The 27,950-nt window shown below is 35.2% G+C and overlaps 2 protein-coding genes, 2 non-coding genes and 2 pseudogenes across 12 annotated transcripts; 3 read left to right on the top strand and 3 right to left on the bottom strand.

Annotated features, from left to right (window-relative positions):
- Positions 1 to 5: 5 nt before the first annotated feature.
- On the top strand, positions 6 to 2,506 carry F09E5.10 (annotated as a pseudogene). Its single transcript has 13 exons — positions 6 to 47; positions 98 to 436; positions 487 to 559; positions 602 to 712; positions 765 to 857; positions 909 to 1,029; positions 1,074 to 1,199; positions 1,245 to 1,505; positions 1,554 to 1,626; positions 1,681 to 1,830; positions 1,876 to 2,019; positions 2,064 to 2,203; positions 2,273 to 2,506. Coding segments are annotated over exons 1-13 (1,907 nt in total).
- Positions 2,507 to 2,652: 146 nt separating this feature from the next.
- F09E5.9 lies at positions 2,653 to 3,451 on the bottom strand (annotated as a pseudogene). Its single transcript has 2 exons — positions 3,310 to 3,451; positions 2,653 to 3,259 (listed from the first exon to the last, which is right to left on the bottom strand). Coding segments are annotated over exons 1-2 (749 nt in total).
- A 1,928-nt stretch (positions 3,452 to 5,379) lies between these two features.
- Positions 5,380 to 7,589, top strand: nssp-17 (Neuropeptide-Like Protein). Its single transcript, NM_182160.5, has 2 exons — positions 5,380 to 5,530; positions 7,286 to 7,589. Exons 1-2 carry the CDS (start codon positions 5,403 to 5,405, stop codon positions 7,395 to 7,397), a joined length of 240 nt encoding a protein of 79 aa, NP_871960.1. The 5' UTR covers positions 5,380 to 5,402; the 3' UTR covers positions 7,398 to 7,589.
- Positions 7,590 to 9,425: 1,836 nt separating this feature from the next.
- Positions 9,426 to 26,979, bottom strand: vhp-1 (the record flags this gene model as incomplete). Of its 7 annotated transcripts, NM_001356833.4 has the most annotated exons (8): positions 10,008 to 10,220; positions 10,289 to 11,180; positions 11,241 to 11,515; positions 11,899 to 12,083; positions 15,454 to 15,557; positions 15,606 to 15,727; positions 18,584 to 18,769; positions 26,971 to 26,979. In NM_001356833.4, the coding sequence occupies 8 exons, from the start codon at positions 26,977 to 26,979 to the stop codon at positions 10,008 to 10,010; spliced, it is 1,986 nt and encodes a 661-aa protein (NP_001343753.1). The 7 variants fall into 7 exon arrangements, 6 of the variants coding, with proteins under 6 accessions (NP_001364748.1, NP_494998.1, NP_001343753.1 ...); NM_001377798.2 differs by lacking the exon at positions 26,971 to 26,979 and having other exon boundaries at positions 9,426 to 10,220; NM_001434913.1 differs by lacking the exons at positions 18,584 to 18,769; positions 26,971 to 26,979 and having other exon boundaries at positions 15,606 to 15,697.
- On the bottom strand, positions 14,269 to 14,325 carry F08B1.8. Its single transcript, NR_101686.1, has one exon. It is a non-coding gene; the product is annotated as an Unclassified non-coding RNA F08B1.8 (non-coding RNA).
- anr-54 lies at positions 19,034 to 20,694 on the top strand. The gene is made up of 2 exons (NR_101685.1): positions 19,034 to 19,143; positions 19,530 to 20,694.
- Positions 26,980 to 27,950: the final 971 nt, after the last annotated feature.

Raw genomic sequence — 27,950 nt, 5'->3', positions numbered from 1 at the left:
ACTTGATGCTGAGAGTGATCCAAGCGGAGCCAAACGCTTTTTTAGAGGCAAGTATTGATGTCTAAAGATTAATTGAAGAGTGAAAAGTATTTTTCAGCGTTCGACAGGGATCTAAAGAAGAAAAGAAATCCGAAAGCGTCTACTACAAATGTATGTGAATCGACTCCTGCAACAATCGATCTGGTTACTCCACCTGCATCACCACGTCGGTCTGATTCGTATATGCAGTTTCCTTCAAATTCTCGAGAGCTCGATGAGCCGAGATCCACTGACGATATCCCGGAATGCGATTCAATAGCCAATTCTACTCAGGAAACAAGCTTGGATACAACAGATTCCATGGCAAATACTGAAAGATTTTTTGATTTTTATCCAGCTGTATTTCCCGAAGAAATGGATCACGATCTACAGGAAACAAGTGAATTCAATCTTCTGTGTAGGTCTTAACTAATAATTAAATAGAAATAACAGACGTTGTATTTTTAGGTCACAATTCATATCAATCTCCGTTTGAAGACGAAGAGACTCCATACCATCCGGATTGGTTTTTGACAAATAGGTTGTTATTAATCAATAACTCTATCAAAATATAAAATTCCAGCAAGTCACACGTGTTACGTTCTCTGATGCACTATAGACCGATTGCCAATAGCCCAAGAGGGGTGCTTGAAATGGCACCGGAATATATCAGCGAGAATAGTTCAGATTTTTGGTATGCCTTCTAACTTCTAAAACAATTAAACATAGAAACTATGCAATTTCAGTATTTCGACGAAACGAGGAGCTCCATTGGTCATTTTCAACAATCAAAGCTATCGTCCGAGAGAAACACTGAAAAATGGGGACATTGTGGCTAGGTGAATTATCGCTAGGAAAAAATTGTCACACATTTCATTAATTTATTTCAGATGTAACGTTACACTGGAAAACTCGAGAAAGTGCCCCGGATCCGTGCGTATCAAGACTGAGACAGGCCATGTGAAAGTCAGTCGTGATTGTGATCACGAATCGAGGAGAAGCGAAATTGCAGTATACTGAAATTTACGTTTTTCAAAACTAAATTTATATTTTAGGTGCAATTAATTATGAGAAAAATCGCAGTTTCATCAATGTCTTCTTCACCATCAAAAGAACGCCTTTATGAGCTTGCTGTTACACTTTCAAAAAGATATGAAGTTGTTGAACTTCTCAAGAGCAACGTAAATAATAAATCGTGGAATCAATAAAACATATACTTTTTCCAGAAAGAAATCAGTCGCATACTGGACGGTATGCTGAGTAGGAAATCGACGAATAGTTTTCCACCAGCCCTCGATTCTGCCTATTTTAAAGGAGGAAAATGTTGTTTAGACAGTTCTGGAACGTTTGAGTCTAATAAGGATTTGCTAGTTGTGTGGCAAGCAGAGGAAGCTGAATCTTTGTATGGTGCGCACAGCTTGCATTTGGATGGGAAATTCTCAGAAATTCCGAAAAATTATCGACAGCTTTACATCGCAACAGTCACGGTGCGTATTAATTGAAAGGTATTTTGATGTCAACCAATGACATTGCAGGATCTCGATACGAACGTGGCAGTTCCATTGGTTTTTGCTTTGTGTGGCTCTGCCAAAGAAGATTTGTACAGACGTTTGTTCCTATCTTTCCTACGTAGTGGAATCCAACCAAAATACGTATTTTCAGGTAAACGTTGGTTATATTTATTAAATTTATCAACCTATCCAGACTTTGAAGTGGCCAGTGTTAATGCGAGCAGAGCTGTGTGGCCGAATGCGGACATTTTCGGATGTTGGCGTCACTTCAAAGTGAATCTTTTTAAAAATCTGCGAAAAGGTAAACCTAAATATTTAATGCTGCTAACCTAATTCAAAATTTCAGCTGTTGGAGACGATATCAATAAGCCGGAATTCGTGAATCTTTTAAAATCGATTTATACTCTCAGTTTTGCTCCACACGACAAAGTACTTCTTTGGCTCCGTCTTCTGAAATGTTGAACAGTTAATATTCATCCAGCATTGAAAGGTTTGAAAAATCTTGTCATGAAATCAATTATTCTCGTTTTTCAGATTTCTTCAGCTACCTCGAAAAATTCTATTTTGGAGAAGATGCTCGATATCCCGTTGATTTTTGGAACTGTAAAGAGAGGGTTCGAAACGGATTAGAGTTCACAAACAACCCGAGTGAGCAGCAATTTTCCAAGCTGAAGGCAAGTTTCTTTTTGTAGTTTTTTAAGTTCTCAAATAGGTATATAATATCGATTTGTTTTGTTTTCCAGAGAATGTATCATCACAACGACTATCAAAACCTGCGAGGAGTGATTCAAAAGACCATTCAACTATCAAAATCATTGATCCTAGACTTGAAGAGACGATCCGGAAATCGAACAACCGCTGTGCCATTATACAAAAACCCCGATTTCTGTACTTCAGTGTTTTTGAATTATACCGGTTTCAGTGCTTTTAATGAGAAACTTTTCCCTTTTATGGAAATTCCGAAATGCTATCACTGATCTCTTTGTTTACCTCTGTGCCATTAGATTATAGAAACAATTTTCCATACTCAGGTTATCCAAATTTCGCCATGATTTTTCTTACTTAATTTAATCGAATTAACTTTTGTTTGCAGTTTTATTTTCCATTTCGACTGAATAAAAAATCACTTCTATCATTTTAATCGTTTGGCTCCGCCTGGATCACTCTCAGCATCAAGTTCTTCTTTTTCCGGGAAGGAAACGCTCATTTTCGATTAATATTAATTTTGATCGATTCGAAATCGATTGAAACCCGTTTTTGTCATCGAAAATTCTGAAAATATCCGTATTTAGCTCGAATAAAACTAATTAATTTCCATTAAAAATCCGTTTTTAATTGAATTCCGTTCGAAATTTCCTGTTGGAAAAATAAATAAATAAATACGAAGAAGCGTGCGGCGCATTGCAAAAAGCCGTGCGGCGCATTGCGAAGGACTGTGCGGCGAAATACAGCTGGATAAAAATCAAAAAATCTTTCAGTATTTGCCATGGAATCTGTTGTATCCAAGCTTGTTTCCTGAGTAGAATTGGCTATTGAATCGCATTCCGGGATATCGTCAGTGGATCTCGGCTCATCGAGCTCTCGAGAATTTGAAGGAAACTGCATATACGAATCAGACCGACGTGGTGATGCAGGTGGAGTAACCAGATCGATTGTTGCAGGAGTCGATTCACATACATTTGTAGTAGACGCTTTCGGATTTCTTTTCTTCTTTAGATCCCTGTCGAACGCTGAAAAATACTTTTCACTCTTCAATTAATCTTTAGACATCAATACTTGCCTCTAAAAAAGCGTTTGGCTCCGCTTGGATCACTCTCAGCATCAAGTTCTTCTTTTTTCCGGGAAGGAAACGCTCATTTTCGATTAATATTAATTTTGATCGATTCGAAATCGAATGAAACCCGTTTTTGTCATCGAAAATTCTGAAAATATCCGTATTTAGCTCGAATAAAACTAATTAATTTCCATTAAAAATCCGTTTTTAATTGAATTCCGTTCGAAATTTCCTGTTGGAAAAATAAATAAATAAATACGAAGAAGCGTGCGGCGCATTGCAAAAAGCCGTGCGGCGCATTGCGAAGGACTGTGCGGCGGGCTTGCGAAAAGGCGCGCCGCACATTGCCCTACTGAAAGCGTTCCTTACGAAAAAATCCCCTTACGAAAACGTACCCCCTCAATTTCTACAAAAATTAATGCAAACATGCTCCACCGCAACCATCAAATTAGCGGAGATTCAAAATTGAGTTTTTGTCCCCATTTGCTCCTGATCTAGGGTATACAGGAAAAGTGTGCAAAAAGCGCAACAATTTCCAAACGGAAGAAGAAAGTTAATCTGAAATTAATTAAAAATTAAGTAATTGCGCCGTCTTCGTGTGCCCATAATCCCAACCGCTTTACACAATTCGAATGATCTCATCATGTTTTCTGAATTCCAGAGCTCATTCGTATAAAAGTGTGACACCGAGAAGTGTCGTGTTTCTAATGTTTCTCAGAGAAATATGTAACGTAATTATTCTCGAAGCAGCACTTCATCTAGATTTCGGTAGCAATTTATGCCCGTTTGGCACATCCTTTTCCTTCATTTTCCATTCGTAACCTCCTGATTTATTCGAAATTATATTTTCAAATGAGCTTTTTTTCGCGGGAGACCATGGATACAAAAAACGGGGAGAATTTATAATATTGTAATGAAAATTCGAGATTACTGTAGTTTCTGAGAGCTCTTAAAAAATGACGTAATAAATGTTTCTGTTCTTCTGTTTTGTTCGCGAACTTCTCTCGAAGAAAGAAAATTTCAAATTATAGTTTATGAGCATGTTGTCCACAAGAACACCAGAGAAATTGGTTCAGATATTTTAATGATTTGTCGTTTGGACTTTTTCTGGAAAATTGATCATTTGGCCGCATGTGTTTTGTAGTTCTACTTTGTTAAATGTTTTCAGATGGAAACACTGATAAAAACGAAATCTTTAAAAGCTCTTGTGTTCGTTTAGACCAGGAGTTGGCGGCAAATCTCAAAATTCGCCGAGCTCGGCAAATTCGGCAAATTTACTTCTTTGAAATTTGCCGCGCCCGGCAAACGGCAAATTCGGCAAATTTGACGCACACCATGGTTTAGACCATTTTAGGTCTAGTTTCAGAATGCTTAGAGTACAAAACGTAAAAACTGAAACCATTGCGAATTAACTGTCAAACTTATTGTTAAACTTTTCCTCGTGGATTACACAAGTCTTTGTAAACAAGCATAATTAACAGTGCCACAATCTTGCAACACAATGCTCCGGCTCCGCATTTGCGGCTTAACAAAATTCACGGAGCAATCATTCTGGGCATCAGCTGCCATTCTGGGCATCAGCTGCCATTCTGGGCATCAGCTGTAAGTTGTAGTAAAAGCTTTACCATTTAAGAAATTTACCACAAAGGCATCTTATCACTTTGAAAAACCATTCATGGTGTTTACTTACTACAACTTGATCGTTCTTTTTTTCATTTTGATCACCATCGTAACCTATACTTTCAGAGCCAATTCTTACCTCGTTTTCCCGTTTCCCTATTCATTATCTATTTCTTTGTTCGTACAGCAATTAAACAAAAGTGTCACGTCATTAAACCAACTGCTAAAATTGGTGGCTTCGAGTAGGCGTTACGAGGTACGGTAGAGAGCATTTGAGTGCTCCGATAAAATCCCGCCCTTTTCCGGCTCCAAAACAGAAGCTATGTTTCACTTCCTACTTTGATTTCATTTTTCATTTTATTTTAAAACTTTTCTCTCATATTTTCTCAAGTTCCCACGAAATCTTTTTTCCAATTATTCCTCACAATCGTTTTTTATTCAACTCAAAGCTTGTAGGTATCCCTTTGAGATCTGTCATTATGCGTTCCTGCATTGCGATTCTCTTCCTTTTGTTGATTGTGTGCTGCCACGTAGTGTACGGTGGTCCATTTGAACGAGCCGATCTGACAATGATAGAAGATCCAAGATTTGTTTATAAAAGAGCCAAGTGAGTCCTCTTTTGCTGGAAAATAAGTATTGACTCCAGAATTATTGACGACCTTTTCTCAATATCAACTCGTTTTCATTTTTGTTCATGATAACTTCAAGAAAATAAAAAGTATAGGGAAAGAAGTGAGAGACTGTAGGTACATCACGCTGAGAAGACCAAATAACTTCCTAAACTCGCTCAATTGCGTTTTTTCAAACAGACATATCTTGAAAAATATACGTCCAGGAAATAAATGATAAAGTAACAAACTGATCAGAAATATTTTTTCTTTCATTTGTATTACTTTTCATCAAAAAATACCAATTATTTGTTGAGTTACACAGAGTCAAAGCCAATTTATCAAAAACCATCAAAATTTTTGGGAAGTTCTCTGTTGTACCATTTCTAATCCATCAACCAATGAATTTCTGAAGAAAAAATTGTTGCATAGTAACTAGAAAATATTTAGCTACATTTTATCAGTTTCAAGTTTTTTGATAACTTTGTCATTTGCCAAGTTACAGGCCGTTTTCTGAAAAAATCCAATTTTGTCCATAAAACTCTTCATATCCATCGTAACAACTTGAAATTTGAACGAAACATCGCACTTTTTGGTGCTCTATCAGATTCCATCAAAAAAATTTCAAAAATCCTGTTAATCTCCAAAATCGTCCTCCGCTCCGAAAAATGAAATCGGGTGTTTGCCTTTCGGAAAATGACCAAAACAAATGAAATTGGGATATTGGGGTCGAAAAATATATTTTTAGAAAGCTGAGAACACGTTATTTACTAATTTCATATTCATTTTTGATGAATTGTAGCTTCAAATGACCTAATAATTAAAACAAAAAGCTCATTTCGATTCTCACGTGAAAATTGTTCTTCCCCAAAAACAAACTTATCAATTTTCCTGTTGTTTTTAAGAGAACAATTTTCACGTGAGAATAAAAATCGGCTTTTTGCTTTAATTTTTAGGTCATTTCAAACGATATTTCATCAAAAATGAATATGAAATTCGTAAATAACGTGTTCTCAGCTTTCTAAAAATATATTTTTCGACCCCAATATCCCAATTTCATTTTTTTGGCCATTTTCCGAAAGGCAAACACCCGATTTCATTTTTCGGAGCGGAGGACGATTTTGGAGATTAACAGGATTTTTGAAATTTTTTTGATGGAATCTGATAGAGCACCAAAAATTGCGATGTTTCGTCCAAATTCCAAGTTGTTACGATGGATATGAAGAGTTTTATGGACAAAATTGGATTTTTTCAGAAAACGGCCTGTAACTTGGCAAAAGACAAAGTTATCAAAAAACTTGAAACTGATAAAATGTAGCTAAATATTTTCTAGTTACTATTCAACAATTATTTTCTTTTGAAATTCAATGGTTGTTAGATTATAACTGGTACAACAGAAAAGTTTTCAAAATTTTTGGAGGATTTTGGTAAAATGGGTTTGACTCTGTGTAACTCAACAAATAATTAATATTTTGTAATGAAACGCAATACAAAAGAAAGGAAAAATATTTCCGATCAGTTTGTTTGCTGAACATTTTTTTCCTGGACGTATATTTTTCAAGATACGCCAGTTTGAAAATACATAGTTCAGCTGAAATTCTCATGAACAAAAATGAAAATGATTCGGCAAGGGGCACAGGTAGTCATGGAAAAATATAGTCAATGATTTTTTTCTTCTGTATTTTCACTGTTACTTTTTGAAGATACTTTCTGACTTACAAGAAGTTTTAAATTAAAAAATAATAATTTTTCAGTGGAGATCAAAAAGAACTGGTAATGGCTCGACTCCAACAGCTTCTTGGTCCAGAAGCATTCACAGAAATAGACTCACATGGTCGTTTATCAAATCTTCAACGACTTGGATAACACTTTCATCTAAAATACATCTTCATCGTCCAAACACTTCCACCAACACGTGCCGCACAAAAAGATCAAAGAGGGATTCAGAGATTCTGTTTAATTGTGTGTAACAACATTAACGCCATTTTCTAATTTTCATTATTTTTACATTCTGCTCTCGAACAACAGTCCATCACTCCAAAATAAAATGTGTGTTACCACAAAAAACATGTGACATGGGTTCCGAAAGGGTTAACGCGGGGGTTTAGCAAGGTGTGAGGCGATTTTTGATGAGTGGAATAAAATAGAAGTCACAGAACGTATGTCATGATGATGGTCATCATCAACAACTGAACAATTGTCTTTCGGTGACGTAAGTACGTAGATCACTGATACACATTGATTGATCTGATTTGTTGATTTGGGTCATGAGTCATTTGAGTTGCTGTTCGGCGGATTGAATCAACAATTTTTTGTGAAAAATCAGAAAAAAACGAGAAGAAATGATCACCGATCTTCGAAAATCTTCTAATTGAACTATCGATTATCGTAGTGAAATAAAAATTATATTTTTCTTGAACAAGTTTCGGAAAGACTTATGAGTCTGGCTTGTTTTGACAGTTCCCGTGAGTATGAGTTGCCGATTCTCTATCGATATGGAGCCATCGTGCTCACTGAGACGCTGCAAATAACCTGAGATGTAAATTTCATAGATTACTTTTTGCAACTTATTTAGATTTAAAGCTTTTCGCGGAGGCGCCCTAGAGCCGCCCAGCCAGTATTAAAATTGTATAATAATAGTTGGAAAAATATTTTGTATTCTTTGAAACCGGCAAAAAATGCCTTCTTGTGTTTCTGACAAGCCTCGCCGTAAAGGCGAACAAAGTGACCGCTACCGCTTCAGGCCCTGTTTAACTTTTTTCTTTTCAAAACTTAATAAAAATTCGACATTAGTCTTTCCATTGTTATGTTCAACTATGTTTTGTGACAGCTATCATCACTTTTTCCCCCGCAATTCAAAAATCAAAATATTGAATTTCGTCACGCCCTTCTTCAATAATCCTGAAACATTTTACCTGCAATTGGTGTAATTCTACTGAAAAAGAAGTTAGTGATAAACTCGTTTGTCTAATCAGCAACTGATCAGATTTGTGACGTAGCTACGTAGTTTGTGATGGAATAAAAGATTTTGATTCGAATGATTCGGATTAGAAATGAGTCATTGTAGATCATTCAAACTTTTTCGTAGTGTCAGGTTGTAGGTTGGATTGTTTGAAACTATAATAAAAAATCGGTGAAAACTAGTCAGGATCTTTGAAAATATGAAAATGACGTTTGGGGCACATATGTACATTATCTGGAATTTTTGCACAGATGTATGAAGTTGTGAGTTGAGAAGCAATAAAAGTATATTGATGATTTAAAACAGAGAAAGTACCGCAAAATATTAAAACCATTCCATCCTAGAGCGGCGTAAAATTACATTGTATGCTGGAACGTTTCATGCCTACGGGCCTACCTACCTACCTAGCTGATTTGCGAAGTGCGCATAAAGGACCCGAGATTTCTGATAAAAACTGTAATTTAACTGTGGGATGTTCCCGAAAATCTGATTTAAAATTTATTCAAAAGTTTCCAATTTCAATTAACTTTTCACTAAACTGACTGGCAAATTAGCGAAAATGCTGATACTGCAAGTACTGCAAGTGCAAGTGCTGCGAGTAGGCACACGTAGGCTGCCTTGAAGGCAGACCAACATTTTTGGCAATCGCGGAGAATAATTTAAAGAGTTGATGGAAGCCATTATAAAGTTCACATTTCTGGAAAAAAAACTACCAGATTTTTTTCCTTTTTCGTTTTGAACCATTTTTTGTCAAAAGTTGTATGAAGTTTCTAATCAAAAAGAAAGTATTCTTAATACGTTTTTCTTTGTGTCATCTCAAAGCTGTGTATTGTAATTTTGTGTAATCTAGTCTGCATTTTTGTAAAACATTTCAGGTTTCCAAGGTTCCTCTTCTCTGAAATTTTTACTTTGTAATCAACTCAACATAAATGTCAAAAAAAAACTTTTTTCATTATTATTAATTGAATTATTCTTTCAATTCCACATAATTAAATGTGTGGTACGTCAGGCTAGACCAGAATCAGTAGAGGTTTAAAAATGAAAAATTGGGGGTGATGTTTTGGTTGGTGGGGTTGAATGGTATAAATAAATGAAATTTGCCGGGTTATATACAAAAAATGTAATGTCAAATAAAGTAACATGGTTGATAAAATTGGGATACTCTAATGGATTCAAGATATAAAAAATAAAAAAAAATAAAAAAGAAACGGAAAGAATCGAACATCACGAGTTCAAATATTGCTTTTCATGAAGAAGAACTTGGGGAAGGGGGTCAGGGCTCAAAATCAAGAGCACACAGTACCCGTCGACACTTTAAAAATGTGGAGAGGGGGTGAAGTGGGATGGATTGATGAAGGGGATACAATTATCACATATTGTAATGAGAGTAATGATGTTGGGAGAGATGGATGAAAAATGGTTCTGATTGAAATAAAGAATTTTCAATCATTTTTCATAGTTCTTCTTCAATTTGAAGAAACTTATGTGTGGACTAGAGAATGATGTTCACAAAATTACTGGTGACACGGAATTTCCAAAGAGCTCGTCGAGCAAATTGACACCGAATCATCGTCTTCTTCTCCGACTTCGGGTTCGTTAAACCCCGATTCTGGAGACTCGGCATCTTCTTCTTCTGTAATTGCAAGAACTGGTGCTGAGATAATGATGCCGGATGATCGGAGACATTCTGGACGAGCTGCTCGGGAAGTTCCAGGGGTTGAGGAAGCCTGAAAATGTGAAAAATAAAAATTGATTCGGCTTGTGGGGGAGTTTAATGTAATTTCATTATACTAACCGGGGTGGAAGTTGAAGCTGGAGCCTTCTTGCTGAATACTTTAAAGAATCCCTTCATTCTGCATCTAGAAGCAGCTGATGAAGAAGCAGATGCTGGAGTTGATTGTGATCCAGATGGTGTGGATATCGATGATGATCCAGCAGGCACTTCTGTGCTGGCGAAAAATGGGTTCTCGACAACAATTGAAGACGATGATGAAGATTCAAATGATGAGAAATCAAAAGATGGTTCAGATGATGTTGAAGAAGAAGATGAAGCAGCTGGAGTTGGAAGGGTCAGAATAACTTCTCGCGAGCTAGATGCAACTGGGATGATTGGAGAATTGAAACATGGGTTGGTAAAGTTAAGAATTGGAGTAGATGGAGCAATTGCTTCTGGACCATTAAAGCTTAATCTCGAAAGTTCAGTTGATGGAGACGGCAGCTCCGCAACAGAAGTACCGATTCTTGATGGAAGTCCAAGAGCTTTTGGGCGATGGGGAAGTCCCAAATCCATGGTCATATTTCTCTTTCCATTGACATTAACTGTTCCTGACGATGTTCCTTGTTCACTTGTAGAAGGCATCGATGGAGGTGCAGATGCAGTTGATGAAGATGAAGCAGCTGATGATGATGTCTCAGGCTCACTTGCAGCTGATCCTTCTGATACAGAAGGAGAAGATGGTGATGATTCATCATGAGTACTTCCAGGGAATACACAGTTGGATGATGCACTTTTTGGAACCTTTGGTGGACACAGATCAGATGGCCCATAGTAGTCCATATGTCGGTGTGGTCTTGAAGCTTGATTGTAGTCAAGCACATGATCTTTGATTAAAACATTCTCGTATTCAAGCAATTGTCCCATAAAATTGAAGTTTGGCGAGATCGAAGGGCGACGCTCTTTCACATATCTGAAATAGAAGGAAGATTAGGATTAAGATTAAACAAGTCAAATTTTGCAATTCCTATACCTGTATGCATCATCGCTTCCCATTTTCATGTAGCGCATAATATACGAAATAGCCAGTGTGGGGCTTCTAGAAATGCCAGCCAAACAATGAATCAGGCACTTCTTTCCGGCTCTTCTGCATTTTTCAAGAAATTCATAAGCCATTGGAAAATATGGAGAAAGTTTTTCTTGATAGGAGTCATTTACTGGGATTCTCATAAAATTCTTATCTTCTTTGATGCATACGGATTTGGGGCAAGTCATAGAAAGGTTGATGACAACACTGATATCAAGAGCCTGGAAAAAACATTGAAAATTAGTCATCGTCCCCAAAAAAATGTATTGAAATTGGGTTTCAAAATAAAATCTCTGTATTCTTCTATTTTTCTAGTTTTCATTAAATTTTACCGCACTTTGAGATGAATCATTTTTTAGTCGTCGCCCCCCTTCCGATTACACAAGAGAGGCACATGTCGCCTCTGGCAGTCAGTTGACCCCGGGAGGTATGTAAATAAATGAAAAAGTGGGTGTCTTGTCTCCGCTATATAAAACTAAATGTGGAGAGATTTTTCTGGAATGAAACTATGGTGACGTGTGCACTTGTTGATGATTTCAGACTTATCATCACCATCACTTTTTGGGAAAGGAATTATGAAATATTCAAGAGTCAACAAACTTACATCTAACATGGTCTCATCCAAGCTATCAATTTGACTTCCGAGATAAATATTTGGAGTGATCAATGTGATTCCATCTCCAGTTGGTTGGGATAGACATGGTTGTGAGAGGCTTTGTGGCAAACGAGTCATTCCTTCTGAACTCTCGCACAATTGAGGATATTGTTGTGCGAATTGTTTGAAGCCACCTGAAAAATTCAAAAGTAAAATTATGTAGATTATTCAAAATTCTGACGGACCAGTATCTTGCATGAACGAAAGTGTGGGTCTTATCCGGGACACTACGCATGGGCTCATTTTGCGCTTGGGTTTTTGATTTGGATTTGGAATTCTGATAGAAGATAAAGATAGTTAGGCGGAGAGAATAATGTTTTCAGAGAACGATGGCAGACTAGACCGTGATAATAACAACAGACACTTTATATATTCAAATGAAAAAGGAGCAAGAATAGGAAGAGGAAGAAATGATAAGATAATAGCGGAAGTGTGTACCGCCTCGCCTTCCTTTGCTCCAGACGACGAGGAACAAGGCGGCGTGAATTTGATTTCGTTATGATTAGAAATTATGTATATATATATATACATATATATTGTTCACTTACTAATCATAGAATGTATGATGGTATCGGGTTGCAAAGAACAAAAATGAATCATCATCATATTAAATGAGAGGAGGGGAACGAGAGAGAAAGGAGTGACTGACTGATGTGGTGGTGTGTATGATCGTTAATTTGTTGGAAGGGGAGGGGGAATGACACTACTGACTCATATCTTTTTTTCAGCCAAAAAGATGTTAAAAAATTTTGAAACGTTTTTTTGCATATTTAATAAATGTATCGTCTCAAAAAATTTCAATTCAAAAATTCAAAAGATTAGCAAGAAAGTCATTTGCAAAAGAAAAGTAGAGTTTCAATTGAAACAAGGAAAGTAGACCAAAGTATCAGGAAAGTGGAAATTTTATTGAGGAAAAGCTGCCCCGACGTTGGTTTCTTATCAGTTAGAAGCTTTATCAGGAAAATCGAGAAACAGAAAAAAGTATTAGATATTGACTTCATTGTTTTCATTCTTCTAATTCAATTAAGAATAAATGAGGAATAGGTTTCAGTATCGATGTGAACAGAAAAGTAGGAGGAGATAGAAACTATTTTCTTCTTCACTTTTTTTTCTCTTTTTTCACCTCTATCCCACAGGTGGTTTTTCGTTTTCCCGCCTCTCTCTCGATGACACACTCACACACACTTATTGTGTTTTTCTGCTCTCTTATTTCTCTATATGCTCTCATGGTTTCATATTCTATCTCACTGTGCGTCATCCGTCTCACCATCTCTCGATCTCTCTCCCCCACCATCGGGCGCCGCTATTGACGAAGTGACTCATCGATGACAATGTCGCATTCCAATTTTTTTGCCTCTTTCACCCCTTCTCTCAAACTTGTTCAGGTATGTTAGGTATATATCTAGTTGTTCTATCACTTAATCATAAGTTATTGTAAACACTAAAAAGCATGATGAATGAACTTTTTGTTGTTATCAAGAAATATGATTCTAAGAATCTATGAAAGTGCGCAGTATGAGATCATGGAATTCTGAAAATAGTGGGGGTGAAATGAAGGCTGAAAACTGAAAACAAAGTAGGCGATAGGAGGGACAAATATTGAAAACAAAAATGAGTCACAATAGAATATGAAAATTAGTATGTCGACGACAAAGATTGTATTGAAAGCGACTCTTTCCTCTTCTTATCACACATTTAATTTTATATTGATTTGATTTTTAATACGAAGAATTTAAAACGTACCATTGGTTGGTGAAGAACTCGAAATAGGACTAGATGAGTTAGTAGGAGAAGAAGTGAGAGTAAGTTGAAGTTTTAGTCCAAATTTTTTAGCTGGGAATGTCGGAAGTGATGATACGGGGTCTTGCTCTTCAATTTCATTAGGAAAAGTGTTGGGAGTTTTGTTCTTTGAATTATTGTTATTTCTTCGTTTCTTCTTATTTTTCGTCTTCTTTCGTTTGCGATTCTTACGGAACGCCTCAAACGGTTGACCACCCATTTGAAAAATTTGGCAACTTGGAGGGTCCACTGAGCACAGCACTATAGCGGGGCTCGTTTGGAAGTATTCAGAAGGAGTGGAAGAAGTGGGAGGAGTTGGACGGGGGAGGACATAAGCCTAGAAGGTACCGCAGATTGTTAGAGGACTTCTCGAAATAGTATGTGTGGATGAGGGAAAGAACATAGAAGACGTCCACCCTGCCGTCGTCATTTCGGCCTTTTATGATCAATAGGATAGAGCGGTGGGAGAAAAAGGAAAGGGAAAAAAGAGAGAGTATGAGTCAGAAGAGCTTTGTGTGTATGTGCAAGATGGCAAGAAAAAGAGCATTTTGCATTGAAAAGTGTGTGATCATCTCTCTGACTCAAATACCCTGACTTGAAAACTACTTGTTTCATTGAAAAATATCATTAACCTATCTATCTACAAACTATTATTACCAATCAGAAAAATGTTGAAATTTTTGCAGACGTGTGAAATACCGGTTTGCAATCATTTTTCCAGAGAAAAGTGACTCAAAATTTGAAAAAAAAAGATTAGAATTGGTATTGCAAAACTTGCAATGTTTCTCAGTATTCACACATTTGATTAGTCTAATCACGTATTCATGCTCTTTGAGCTCTCGGATTATGAGTCATACTGTTTTAGAATTGAAAAGGCCGTTGGAGTATGATCAATGTGCTTAAATCACAGCACACTCTCTCACTTACTCATTCACTCACATACACACACACACGACACTCTAATTATGGTGCTTGGCACCGCGCGAAACGTGTTGCTCATATCATGAGAAGCTTATGAAAAAAAGAAAAAAAGATGATAAATCTAGAAGGGATTATCTGAAACTAGAAGAGGAGGAGGAGGAAGAGTGCAAATCAGAGAAGAGTAGCAAAAATTGAATGCTGAAAACGAATGGGGGGAGAAAATGGAGAATAAAGCAAAGAATTGGAAGTGGAAAAGAAACAGCATCCTTCTCGTTGAGAAGCAGGAGAAGGATTGCCTTTTTTTGCCCTAATGTCATTAGCAAGAAAAAAAAAAAGAAAAGGGAGAGAATAAGGGGCTTTGATTTAATTTCAGAGCTGAACATTATGTACCTAGATATCCGATCAACAAGTATTAAAAATTAAAAATTAAACCAGGAAGCGAATACGTGAGTTCTTAGATCTGAATACTTGGCACTACAATTTTTGGTTTTTGAGCAAAAAATCTAAAATCCCAAATCTAGAATCAAAAATCTCACTCTAATCTATCATTAGTCACTGGCAAGTCACACAAAAGAGTTCAAACATTACACACACACTTTTAATCACAATACAAGTCAACTCAATTTGACTAAACATTTGAAAGAAGGCCACCATGTGAAGAGCTCTAAGCCACACACACTGGGACTCTCAGTTTTTGACATGATGTGTCAGAATCAAATCCGCATGACATGTTTCTCGCTTGTAAACTTGTAAACTAGACGTGACATGTCAGAGAATACTATCAGAAATTCTAAGAAAGCTTACCTTCAAGAACCATGACGCTTCGAAATTTGTCAGTGTCCTCGAGTCGTTCTCTCAGAACTCGCATGATTTTTGCAGTGGATTCTGGAGCATTACACGACGCGATTCTGAAAGTATAGAGGTTAACTATGAAATCACTTGAAAAAAAGTATTACCGTCTCTTGTTTCCACGTGGCTTATCTTCTTCTGCGTATAAAACTAAATCAAGCTTCTCATCCATTTTTGTGCAACCTGACGAGCAGCTCATCAATTGATGAATTAAGCAGTTATCGTCGAGCTGAAATACAGAGCAATATGAATTTCACGTTGTTTACTAAACAATTCAAAAATAGATATCAAAATTTGAGAGTGTTGGTCTTTGACCATGAAAAAGAGAGGCTTTATGTTTGTTTGTGGCTCAACGAGCCACCCTGCTGACCAGTTGTGAATCATATCTTTGATTTGATTCTGGACAGGAGAAATGAGTCAATGGATGAAAAAGTTGGAAGATCAGACAGGGAGCAATTGACTTTGCAAGAATTACTAAGCACAAAAATGATGCAAAAGTCTTAAATGTGAGCCAGTGGGATAAAATGTTTGCATTGAGCCAAAGTGAAAATTCATGTTAAAAATGTTCTAGATAAGGGAAAAGTGAAATTAAAATTTTCAGACTTGTTGATTGTTATGGCTTTTCCTTCGTCGCATTTATGGCATGGCAAGGGCCGATAATAAATACGTGTGTCTCCGTACACATTTGTTTTTCCCTGCTCATGACTCAGCCTAACTTCTATAGAAAACATTGAAAGGCATACACCTTCTTCTTCTTCTGTTTTTTCTTTATTCCATTCTTATCACTATGTCACTAATGATCAGAAAATTGTATTTGTATGCCCATGTACATTACATATTCGGTCGTTTTTATTTGTTACGTCAGGCGAAGACACAAATGGGTTAGATGGATGGGGGGACAGAGAGTGTATACCTAGAAACGGAATGAACATGTGTTTGTATGAGAAAGGGATTGGGTGTGGTTGGAAGAAAAAAACACAGACAAAATAGATCTATTGCAAAAAATATTCAAAAAAAGAAGCCGGAAGTTAATTGTTTTGCAGACAAAAATATTTGAGCTGCCTAAAGTAAGTTCGAAATAGGTATTCGATGGGATTCCCGTGTCTTGCCCGGAAAACGCCCCCTAATAGGTAAAATTCGAAATTATTTAGCACCTCGGATATGCAAAAATATTATTTTCTAAGAATTTTCAGCGAACAAAGCGTATCGAGAAATGTACATATGTTATATTTTCAGAACTAGAATGTTTAGAATTCTCCCCCTAATTGATATTGTGCATCTTTTATCAATATTCATGTCATATGTCTATTTGCCGAATGTGACTTCTTCTATAAATTTTTTTAATGAAACAACTGATAATGATGAATAAAGGGACTTGAGATCAAATTTAAAAATCAAAAATCAAAAATTTCCAAAGCTATTTTCTTCAAAGCTATACTTTGACTGCATATATTTCAGTTAATTTTAATTATATCAATGAATTTTCAATTACAAAACTATAGAAAAAGGAATAAGAAACACTTTGACAATAGACAACTTTTTAATAATTCCAAAAACAGCCGAGATATAGGCTCCCAAAGTAAGGCAGGCCACAGCAATATTACAACATAGGAAATACGGTATGTACACGAAACTGACCAAAGTTGTAAATGGTTGCTCTCAATTTCTACGACTGACCAACATCAGGAAAGTGTTCACCCATAACACCGCCCATTTGTATGATGGTATACACTATTTGAGTCATGCGGTGGCGGCACCCGACGCGGAATGATTCACGGAGACAAAGAATTAGTCACCATTGGTTTTGCACGCGGCTAAGAAAAGACATGAATCATAGCTAGTAATAGCTTGTGATTCATTGCCGAGAGACAAAAAATGTTTTGAATTACCAGGAGGCCGTAAAATGAGGCTGTTCTGTATGATGCATAGATCCGAATCAGTGAGTAGGAAGTCATAAAGGACTGCTTTTTTGAAATTCAATGAGTCAATGGGCCATTTGGATCCTTGAAATGATGAAATCTACTGTAGTCTATTTAATTTCATCATGCACCTTTAAATGACTCATTTGCAACGTATAATTGCGTTATGTTACGGTAGATACATGTTTGCATATTGATGTCATTTTTTGAAAAAAAGTGTGATTTGCAGCGGTAGAAGTCAGACGAATTTCGTAAAAAATCCTATAATTATTTCGGGTGGTCACACAAAAATCACACAAAAAAGAGCCAATGTTTGGATAAGAGACACAAATCATGGCTGATAACGGGGTGCAAAGCGAGGAAAATGTTTGGAAGTTTCAATGAGATCAAAAAATAGCAAATCTAGAAAGGGAACTTATATAAAAATCTATAGAATTTTCAGAAAAAAAACATTTTGGCGCATTTATAAAAATCTTATAGTTCTTATGTTGTACATATGAGAATTGCTAGAATACTTTTTTTTAAAAGAATATCGTATTTAATCAGGCTAAAAGGTACGTTGTCAAATGTTTAGAATTAATAACTTTTTCAATATTCATGCCTGACGTGAAATTTGATCAACATACACATAAATAATTCAACACAATTAATCTATGCCTAGGCTATAGCTGACTCACTTTTGTTTCTCCAATTTTGCAGCTCAAAAATTACAAGTCTAGCTAATTGTAAGTCTAGTCTACAATTAAAGTGACTAAACCTGACTTGTGTATACCAATAATTTAATCATCAGTTTCAGAAATTCACCGAATGCGAGTCCCCCACCTGTTTGACTAATGTTGGTTCCATTGCACTAAAAATAAGGCTTTGACTTTTAGACCGTTGGTCTCTTAACGTTCTAGTCCATTCATTCCACTCTTTTTTGTGTGTTTCGATCCAATACCGTCCCCTTCTTATGACGTCAATTCGCGGCCCGCTGCGCCACTCACTAGCATTCACAAACACAAAAAACTAATCAATATTATTGGGAAGATTGAAAGAAATTTGGAGAAATCAGACAGAGTTTTTTACTCTATTGATATATGATTGTTCAAGGAAAATAGAAGAAAAAAGCAAGTAACGAGCAAATAATGAAAAACAAATATTTTTCCAAAAAAAAAACGACTTACCTTATTTTCAAAAAGACGTCTTCTGATGAGTTTCGAGAAAAATGCATTCATAGAGTGTCGAACATGAGATTCATTGTATTCTGTAAATCCACGACAATCGACAACAAGCGTTGTGTCTGGAGCCTCGCGAATAAGTGCAGCCAACCCGCATGTAGAGATTGTGACTGTGTCAAGTACTGTCATATTCTGAAAATTAGTAAATTTAGAATTTTCCTGCTTGAAGATTTATAATTTCAAATCAAAAAGTATCACCTTTTCATGAAAATTTGAAAATAAATATTAAAAATATAAAAATAAACGGGAGACTTAAGAAGGTCAAAAGCCACTTATTCTTTTACAGATGACGTCAAATGTTAAAGATACCGAAGAAAAAATCATAGAAGAATTGATATGAGAACAGATAGATTCTGAACGTGCTGTTGCAGAAATTACGGTCAAAATGCAAAGAAGGCACACCTGCCTGCCTAACCACTTACGTGCCTACGGGTATGCCTTTCCGAAAGTAACCACAGCTAATTTAATTGAATTATGAACAAGGTATTTGATGAAAAAAAAAAAAAGTTAACATTGGGGGCTCATGAAAAATGCAGAAAATGGGTAGGCAGGCAGGTAGGCAGGCAGGTAGGTATGAGGTCGGAATGTAAGAATAAAGCTTATTCATGGAAGAAATTTTTTTAACATCATCCTCTTTAAATAGAACATTTTGGAAAAGTCCTACTTGATCCCGTTGGTAACCTAATGCATTTGCAATTTGAAAAGTTTTGAAATTCAAGTTCAGTTCAAAAACTAGATTTTAAGAGAAAGTGTTTTAACATTTCGAAAGATCTTATTTTATCGAGATGATAATCTGATGTCACCATAACTAACAGAAAATAGCACAAAATATTGTGCTTAACCGGTAATGTTTACGTCAAGAATACAAGAAAAACTGTTGGCTAGCTAGCAGAAAAAAGATTAGAAAGACACAAAATTTGAGACTAAATGACGCTACCTAAAAGAACCAAGTAAGTTGAAATTTTAGAGACATTATCTATTAAATGATAAGATACTTCAAAGTACACATTTATCTCGAAGGTTATTTGAAATATGTCATCATACAGGGAGAGGGTTGTGACAATAATTTCGTAATGATTTAATTCAAAATTGCAACATGTGAAACTATATGAAACATGCGGTAAGAAAACATAATAAAGATATTTAAAGACAAACTGACAATTTTTGTTTTGAACGGTGGACACGAGGCTCCGCCCTATGGTAGAAACTGTCTTTCTTTCTGTCGTTTTGAAATCGACCGAGAAAGTGATGTCACTTTTATGAGAGACAGATGGAGACACATAGAGACAGAGAGAGTGAGGGAAAAACTACATGACAGTTGGAGACAGTACGGTCATCGAGGAGACGCAGAGAGCACGAGTTACATGGGAAACATGGAATTGGGTAGATGGGAGATACGTAAAATGACTTTTGGATTTTATGGGTTGGACGTTTATAAAATATTGTTGCATCAATCTTTGACATGACAGGTGAACCGATTTTACTGATCTAGAGAAGGTGGGTGACGGTTTTGCAGCTGCACATTTTAGGTCAAGACATTTCATTTTTCAATTGTAGCTATGGTAACTCATTAAAACAATAAATTTCCTTTTCCTTTTTTATCTTTAAAACATAGAAGGCAAATTTTGATTCGAATGACCGCGTACGGCTCAATAGTGCGTTTTGTCAGTGTTTGTTCACTAGAAAGATCATAGAACCAGGCAGCCGGAAAAGGAGTTCTTTGAGAAATTACGATAAAAGTAGTAAAAAGCAACAATATGACTAAAAGTTTTGAAATTTTCGCTTGACATCACAATTGTCATCGCCACTGAGAAGAACATTTCAAAACTTAACAACTGACTACAGAATGACTATAGAATGACTAAAATGCCAAGTTTAGGCAATACATTACGAAACTCTCTGGCTACCAGTTTTCTAGGCGACCTACACAAACCTTGTGCCTACACGTGTGACTAATTCCAAAGGACCTATTTTTATTAAACTGAATATACCACATTTTCTCTATTTCATTTTTTTTGGCTTGAAACTAAAATTAAATAAATAAAAAGAATCTGGATGCTCATCAAATCACGATCACACCTCAAAATGTTGAGCTAACGAAAACCATGGGAAAGTTCAAGAAAATAATTTGCAAAAAGCATTACTCTCGGAAAGAACCGAGACATTTACATATGTATTCGGAAGAAAGCTTGTAGTTTTTGTGATCTATTCTGACTAAAAAGTGATGTTTTACTCCAAAAAAGTATGGGCGCTTTGGGCATATACAAACCCATTTCTCATCTAAAGAGCCACCCGAAAGGAGTTCCAAAGACCATGACGGCATAAACGGACACTGCTGCTGGTGCTCGGAAATGAAAACATCATAATTTCTTGTAAATAGCAGTCAGGTGAAGCATGAAAAAAAACGAGACATTTCTAAAGAGCAGGTGAGTTTGAGAGGGATTTACTTTTCTACTTGGAAGACGGAAATAGTTGCCGGAAATTAATCTGATTATAGTTTCTAAGATCTTTATCGAGATCTTATCAGAATGGAAACATCAACGAGTTCCAAAAAAAAAGTGTTCCAATGAATGAAAATGATGTCAACTTCTAAAAAAAAGACGAAAAAGGAATAAATGATGAGAAAATGATGATGATGTGGAGGAGGATGAGGGGCGCCGAAAAACATTCATAGCTTGACATTTGCAGAAAAAAGAAATACATAATGGATCCGATTACACATTTTTTATATTAAAAATCTATTGTTTATTTATTAAGGGAAAACTCTCATGAGATCCATGAGGTGAAAGGTCGAAATGACGCTGAAATGTTTTTGATTCATTCTATAAAATTCAAGACAAATCCCCGTGAATCAAAAGTGGTCGATGTTAAAAATAGCAAACATATTAAAGTTATGATGATTGCACGTCATTTTGTTTTGAGATTAGAAGAGAAAGGCTCTTTGTAAACTCCTCATGGGGGGTCATAGGATCTTAGGGTTTCAATTGTTTATGATCTTGTTTACTGTGGAATAATCCATATGATACATTTTACAAAGAACAGGAAAAGAGTTAGAGCACGAACGTATTGTATTGTTCCGTAGTAGACATGGAACTCCAATGCTCTACTTTGACGGCTTATATCTAGGTTGTCTTTAGTTTTATCAAAAAGGGGTTCACTATCAAATATATGAAAACATATTTCACATATTTTGTCAGTTTGCAACTTTTTGATTAAACGAAAGGGAACCGATATATAAATTGTCAAAGTGGAACAAGTGAAGTGTAAGTCTACTAGAAGAGCTGCGAGGTTTATTGGAAATTGGAAATCAACTGTACGTATACTAGCAAATTTTAATATTATCCAAAAACTTTGACTGCCAACATCATAAAGATGTTTGATCCCCACTTGAGAATCACAACTATACTGAAATTGCTAGTTTCATGTATGTGAAGTTCAGTGGAAAAATGGCAGGAAGCTCTATAACAACTATTATTATCCTCTGAGATTCTTTCAATATCCCAATAAATGAAACGTTCATTTTGGAATCTGAAAGATGACGTGAATGGAACGGACAAGTGACGTGGGCCGAATAGGAAGTGAAAACGCTCCGACCGGCTGTCCAGCTACTAGAAGACGATGGATTTGAATTGAAAATTGAGAAAGAAGGGGTGAGTAGAGAAAAAACTCAGCCGCGTTTTTGTCCGATAAGAATAGAATGAATATGTGAGGGTGGATGTGACGTATTCTCAGTTTCTTTTGCAACATGTTTTTCAAATTTTTAACAACAAAAAAAATATCCAGTAGGATTCGAAATTCCCTAAAATCTTTATTGTTTTTCGCTTTGCCTGAAATTGTAAATTAAAAAATTCTATGAGATTCAGAACATTTTCAGCTAAACTCACATCATTATTGTCTGGTTCGAGTTTGACTAATTAATTCAAAACTGACAACTTTTGATGCTTGAAGCCAAAAAAAAATTGGTCAACAATCTGTACAGCGTGAGAATAAAAAAAATAAAAGGTGCCAAATCTGAGAAAATGACGTGGTGGTGTCTTGAGTTGTGAAATGAATAATTGAAAAGGTATTTTGAAATCCAGGCCCCTTCATAGACATGACGTTGTCCATTATTTCAAAATTTGCAGATTTTTGGGGGTTATATCCATTACCAAATGAAGTAACATAATCTTAAGCATTACGAAAGTTAGTAAATAAGTGAAATCAGAACGAAAAAGTTACGAAGAAGCCTGCAAAAAATAGAAAAACAATCCGTAAACATTTACAACGGACATGGGATCCTTCTAGATTTTCAGAAATTTTCAAAGACACACGTTTTTTCCATCACAGAATATCTGCTATCAACAAGATTCGCTGGGAAAACAGAAAAATGATGGGATTTTCGGAGACGGATTTATTGATGATATTCTATGATATTTGATGGAAAAATAGATGAAGATAAAAAGAGAAAAAACATGAGTGTAAGTCTTGAGCCGCATCATAATCCGCTATGAAAATATGAAGAAGAAGTAGAGGGTGGATGTGGGAAAAAATGGTAGCTCTTTCAATAGAACTGATTAGGATTTGCTTCTCGGAAGTGTGATCAGCAGCTATTTAAAGTTTTTATGTTTCAGGAAACTGGGATCTAGAAGGTATTTGCAAGTTTGCATGTGGTTGGTATTTAAAAAGTGGTTTTTGCAATATTATATTTATAATCGGAACGTTTTTTTAAGGAATGGGGAAACCAGGATGGGAACCCAGGATTAGTTTTAAGAATACTTCTGATAAGAAAAAAAATGGTCAGAAATTCTAAACATTAAATTAATAGGGAGAATTTTATATTTAGTTTAACTTCTCCAAAAATTAAAAGTTACTTTTTTTCAAAAATTTAGCTTTAAATTTGAGCTAAATGTCTTAGCTCCTCGAATGAAAAATACTACAATTAGAATAGATTGAAAAAAGCCCTGGGAAAATATCTAGAAACTCATGAATAAAAAATGGAAAAAATCTATAAAACCGGAAAAGGAAAGGTAACTCTCGTTAGGTGGGCTCTTTTGGGTGACGAGTAGTTTAGTGACGCCGCAAGGGAGCACTCTCTCTCTTTTTGTGCTCCCCCACCGCTTTCACAGAGCTCCCAAAAAGTTTCGTCATCGTTGAATCTCAGAATACGCAGACGTCTAGACGGACAACAAAACTACGAAATATAGAAATGGATCGAGAGATTCAGAGAACGCTGGCAAAATTAGTGACACAAACCAAAGCGTTCAAAGTGAAGAGGAAACAGAAAACAGGGAGAAGAAATGGGTGAACGTGACGTGGTTTTTCCTTCTCGTCGTGTGCTTCTCTAGACACTATGAACGAACACTAATCCATTCCTTGAATCTTTTTTCTCCTTCTGAAGACCTCGGCCATCTGTATTGAAATTGGACCCTCCAGCTGTCAGTGCCCTTTTATTGCGAAATTTTCGAAACATTCGGCGAATTGGATATTTCGAAAATTCTAAACAGTTTTAGACCACACATGTATAATGAAATAGCTCTAGAGAATTAAGAATTTTCTACAAAATTAGTCGAAAAAAACCTAGTGAATGAGAGAAAATACGGCAATTTTTTTGATTCTTGAATTTACAATTTGACAATTGTCAAGCATCTCTTAATTTTTCTCAATTTTTTAAAAATTAAGAAGCCATCAAAACATCATAATACATAACATTTCCAAAACCAAAAACTCAAGCGCTAAAATAGTATACGTATGAATTGGAAACTAATTTCTACTGCCTTAACAAAAGTTTGACACACCGAAATATTGCAGGTAGGCTATTCGGAACAAAAAATTAGAATGGAGAAGGTTTTTAACTGAGAATTTTGAAACATTCATATTCAAACAATTTAAATTTAAACAGCGTTTGAATTTTAATAAACATTTCAAGCTTCCATGAAGGCAGAAAAAGCTTACCTGCTTTTGGCAGCAGATAGTCATGGCAAAGTAGATCTGAAAAATTCTCAGACCACTGTTTCAGCTAAATAAAATATTTAAAAATTTACTTAAATTTTTTAAACGGAAAATTATTTGATCGAGCTGGGTAAAAAAGTTTTTACAACAAAAAACCTAAAAAACCTTCAGAATGTTTTTACACCCCTAGATAACCTTAAATTAATTAAAGTCAACAATTTTTGGCCAGGAAAAGAGTTGCTTTGTTCTAAAATAAAAACCACCGACAAGGAAAAATGGCAAAAATGAGAACGCATGGATCGACAACAGAGAGCATCGACTGATTGTATATATTTGCTCGATTCCACTCTAAAATCAACAATTTTTTTCATCTCTCTCACACAAAAATTCCATTCGTATTCACTATTTATAACTTTCCACATTCATAAACATTCACATTTCACCCTTTTTGATCTACAGTTTTTTACTCGTAAAAACATTGGACAAAAAAAGAGAAAAACAAGTTAAAAAGTCGACAGATGGATCTCTGTTGGGGAGTGAATTGAAAAGTTCGTTCGAATTATAAATGGAACAAATTTGAAAAAATAATTTCTGAAAAACAATTTGAAAATAATATTTAAAATTTAAAAAAATCCGATAATATTATGATTTCATATTTCCCATATTTATATTTTTGAAAACAGTTTTTCAAAATAAAAAACCCACTTTTAAAATTCAGATTACACTTTTGCAAGACTTTCAATCACGTCATTGTTTCTTTCGAAAAAATAGTTTCCTTTCTATTTAGCAAGAGAACTAAAAACCTGTTTTCTACAAAAAAGGGGTAATGAATGATGTGTGTAACGTCACTTTTGTTGTAGAAAAACACAATATTTAGGAAAAATTGCAAATTCCCGATGTTTACAGAACCTTTGAACTTTGAAATAGGTCATAAACAAATGAAGATAAGGAAAGAACAAATTGTTTCATAAATATTTTGGGGAAAAGGGTACAGAATGGAAAGCAAAGATTCAAAATGGGAACAAATTAAATTAATTGATTTAAAGGTACATCGGCAGTGAAAAAATATATGTGAATACTCAAATAATAGTCCAACATTATCAAATATCATATTAAATTAAAAACTCCAATAGTTTTTAAACTTTAAAAAATTTTCAGTTGGTAGATGGCCAAATTAACAGCAAAAAAAACGTTTCCAGAGCTATAGAGCAATTTTACAGGTTCCAGCTTCTAGAATGTTCAGATATCAGTTTTTAGAACTCAATTAAAACATGAAACTCGAGAACAATTTTTTGTTTGATTTTCAAAATTATGATACAAAAATTTTCTGAAAGTTTTACCAATTCGCAATTTTTCGGAAATTTTAGGAAATTGGGTGTAAAATGTACAAAACGGCTATTATTGAATTTCTGAAAGATAATTGGTGTTGTTTTTCTAGCTTATTATTTTTTAAAAATTATCATACTAATGTTTTTGGTAGTAATGAAGCTTTCATAATCTCGAACCTCTTTCTAACTTCTGAGTCATTTTCATTTTTCACACTTTTCCTTATAATAATTAGATTCCTTAAATGACATCAAAATATGATTTTGAAGTTCATGTGTTTGCACCGGTCAGCGACTCATACCTTTCTCCCTTATCACTGACATTTTCCAGAGCTCGGCAGAAAACACGCAGCTGATAAGAGACACTATGGAATTGATCATCTGTTCTCTGATATTATAACTTATAGAATACACTTAAAAAGTCTTAATCAATTGAAAAATCATGTTTACATTTGGGGTTATTCATCAAGTACCTACTGGGTACAATGTGCAAAGTTGCAAAAATCATTTAAACAGTGAATCAGAGGAGTGCAGTGTTTTTTGGAGCACTGACTTTTATAGAGTCTTCAAGAAAAACGTCATTATTTGTTTTTATGAGGTGTTCCGTTATCATTTCGCTTGACGACATTTGAATAAGAGCAAAAACTGGTCATAACCTTATACAGTAACCTTTACGGAATTTAAAACTAAATTGTAGTTACAAGGAAAAATTCATTGATACGAAAACAAAATATAGTTTACTAGTTAGATTAAATAAATACAGTTCGGAAAATGAAGAAAATAGATTGAAAATATGAAGATTAATGACATTTACAGTTATACATTTTTCCTAGTTGTGGAGCCTCATCGCCAAAAAACTACACATTTTTACCCATTTTGAAGATCCAATGTAAGTTTCTTGCTGATTGATCCCAAAAAGAGTGCAATCGGTGAAATTAAAAAATAGTGGCTAGATTAAAAATTAAAATCAATTAAAAAAATAACTTCATCACAATAGCTGTTAAAATATCTTTAAGAACACTTTGTAAATTCCTAATTTATAAATTTACCGTTTCAAAATAATAAAATAATAAAGCTCACCTTGAGCATTTTTTCAGTTTTGCTCAACTGATCGGCCGTGAGCTTTGACGACTCCAGCTTGAACTTTTGTTGTTTTAATTTTCAGAAAAAAAGTATTTTCGGACGTTAATCCAACTTGTCACAGGTTGCAATTGATTCCAAGTGTTGAGGATCGTTTGGGGCGCTTTTTTTTTGTCAATAACTGTATTTCAATTACAGAACCAAAAAGGAGATACTAATCTCCTTCTTTAGAGCAAAGACCCAGACGGTACGTCCATTCTGAATTAGGGGGAGGTAACCTGTAAGAATATAACGATGGGAAAGTGAAACGACACAAAAAAGTAGGAGAGAAAATTGAAAAAAAGATAGAAGAGGGGGCAATGACGTGCACTTGTCAACAGAAAAGACGTTGTTGGTTTTTGTATGTACAATAGGACATTAGAAGAAGAAATATTGAAAAACAGGTCGAAAAGAAAACAGATTGATCCAGAGAGTTTTGGGATTGGACATCTATAGAACAAGATAAGTAGATTACAAGGAAAGAAGATGGTTCAAAAATTAAATCCAGACATTTTTGGAAAGTACTGTATTCTCCCTATTAGTCGTGCACCTTCGTGCTCCTCTGACAACTTAGATCTAAGCTCTTGGAGCAATACCAAAAAATAGGCTTGCGATAGTTGAATAGCTAGGGTTTTTAAGATTAAGATTCCTTGCTTTTCGCGATTGCAATGTTCTTATGCAGTTTTTATAAGCTAGTTTTCATACAATTCATGATTGGTGACTTTAACAAAACCGAACTTGCCTGAATGCAAAATTGTAATTATAAATTTTAAGTTAATTCCCTGGTAGAACTGGTTTACAAGATCCTTGTTACTGTTCAGATCCCAACAAGGAAAATTTCTAAAATTTTGCCAAAAAAAGCCTATAGGTCTAATAAATCTAGAGATCACAATAATTAATGTGTATTAAAAATGAAGGGTATGTTATTTTGAAAGTCGTTG

This window comes from Caenorhabditis elegans, chromosome II (assembly GCF_000002985.6).
Source record: "Caenorhabditis elegans chromosome II".
Taxonomy (NCBI): Eukaryota; Metazoa; Nematoda; class Chromadorea; order Rhabditida; family Rhabditidae; genus Caenorhabditis; species Caenorhabditis elegans.
Note: the sequence above shows the minus strand (reverse complement) of the source record. Positions and strands in the feature narration are given on the sequence as shown.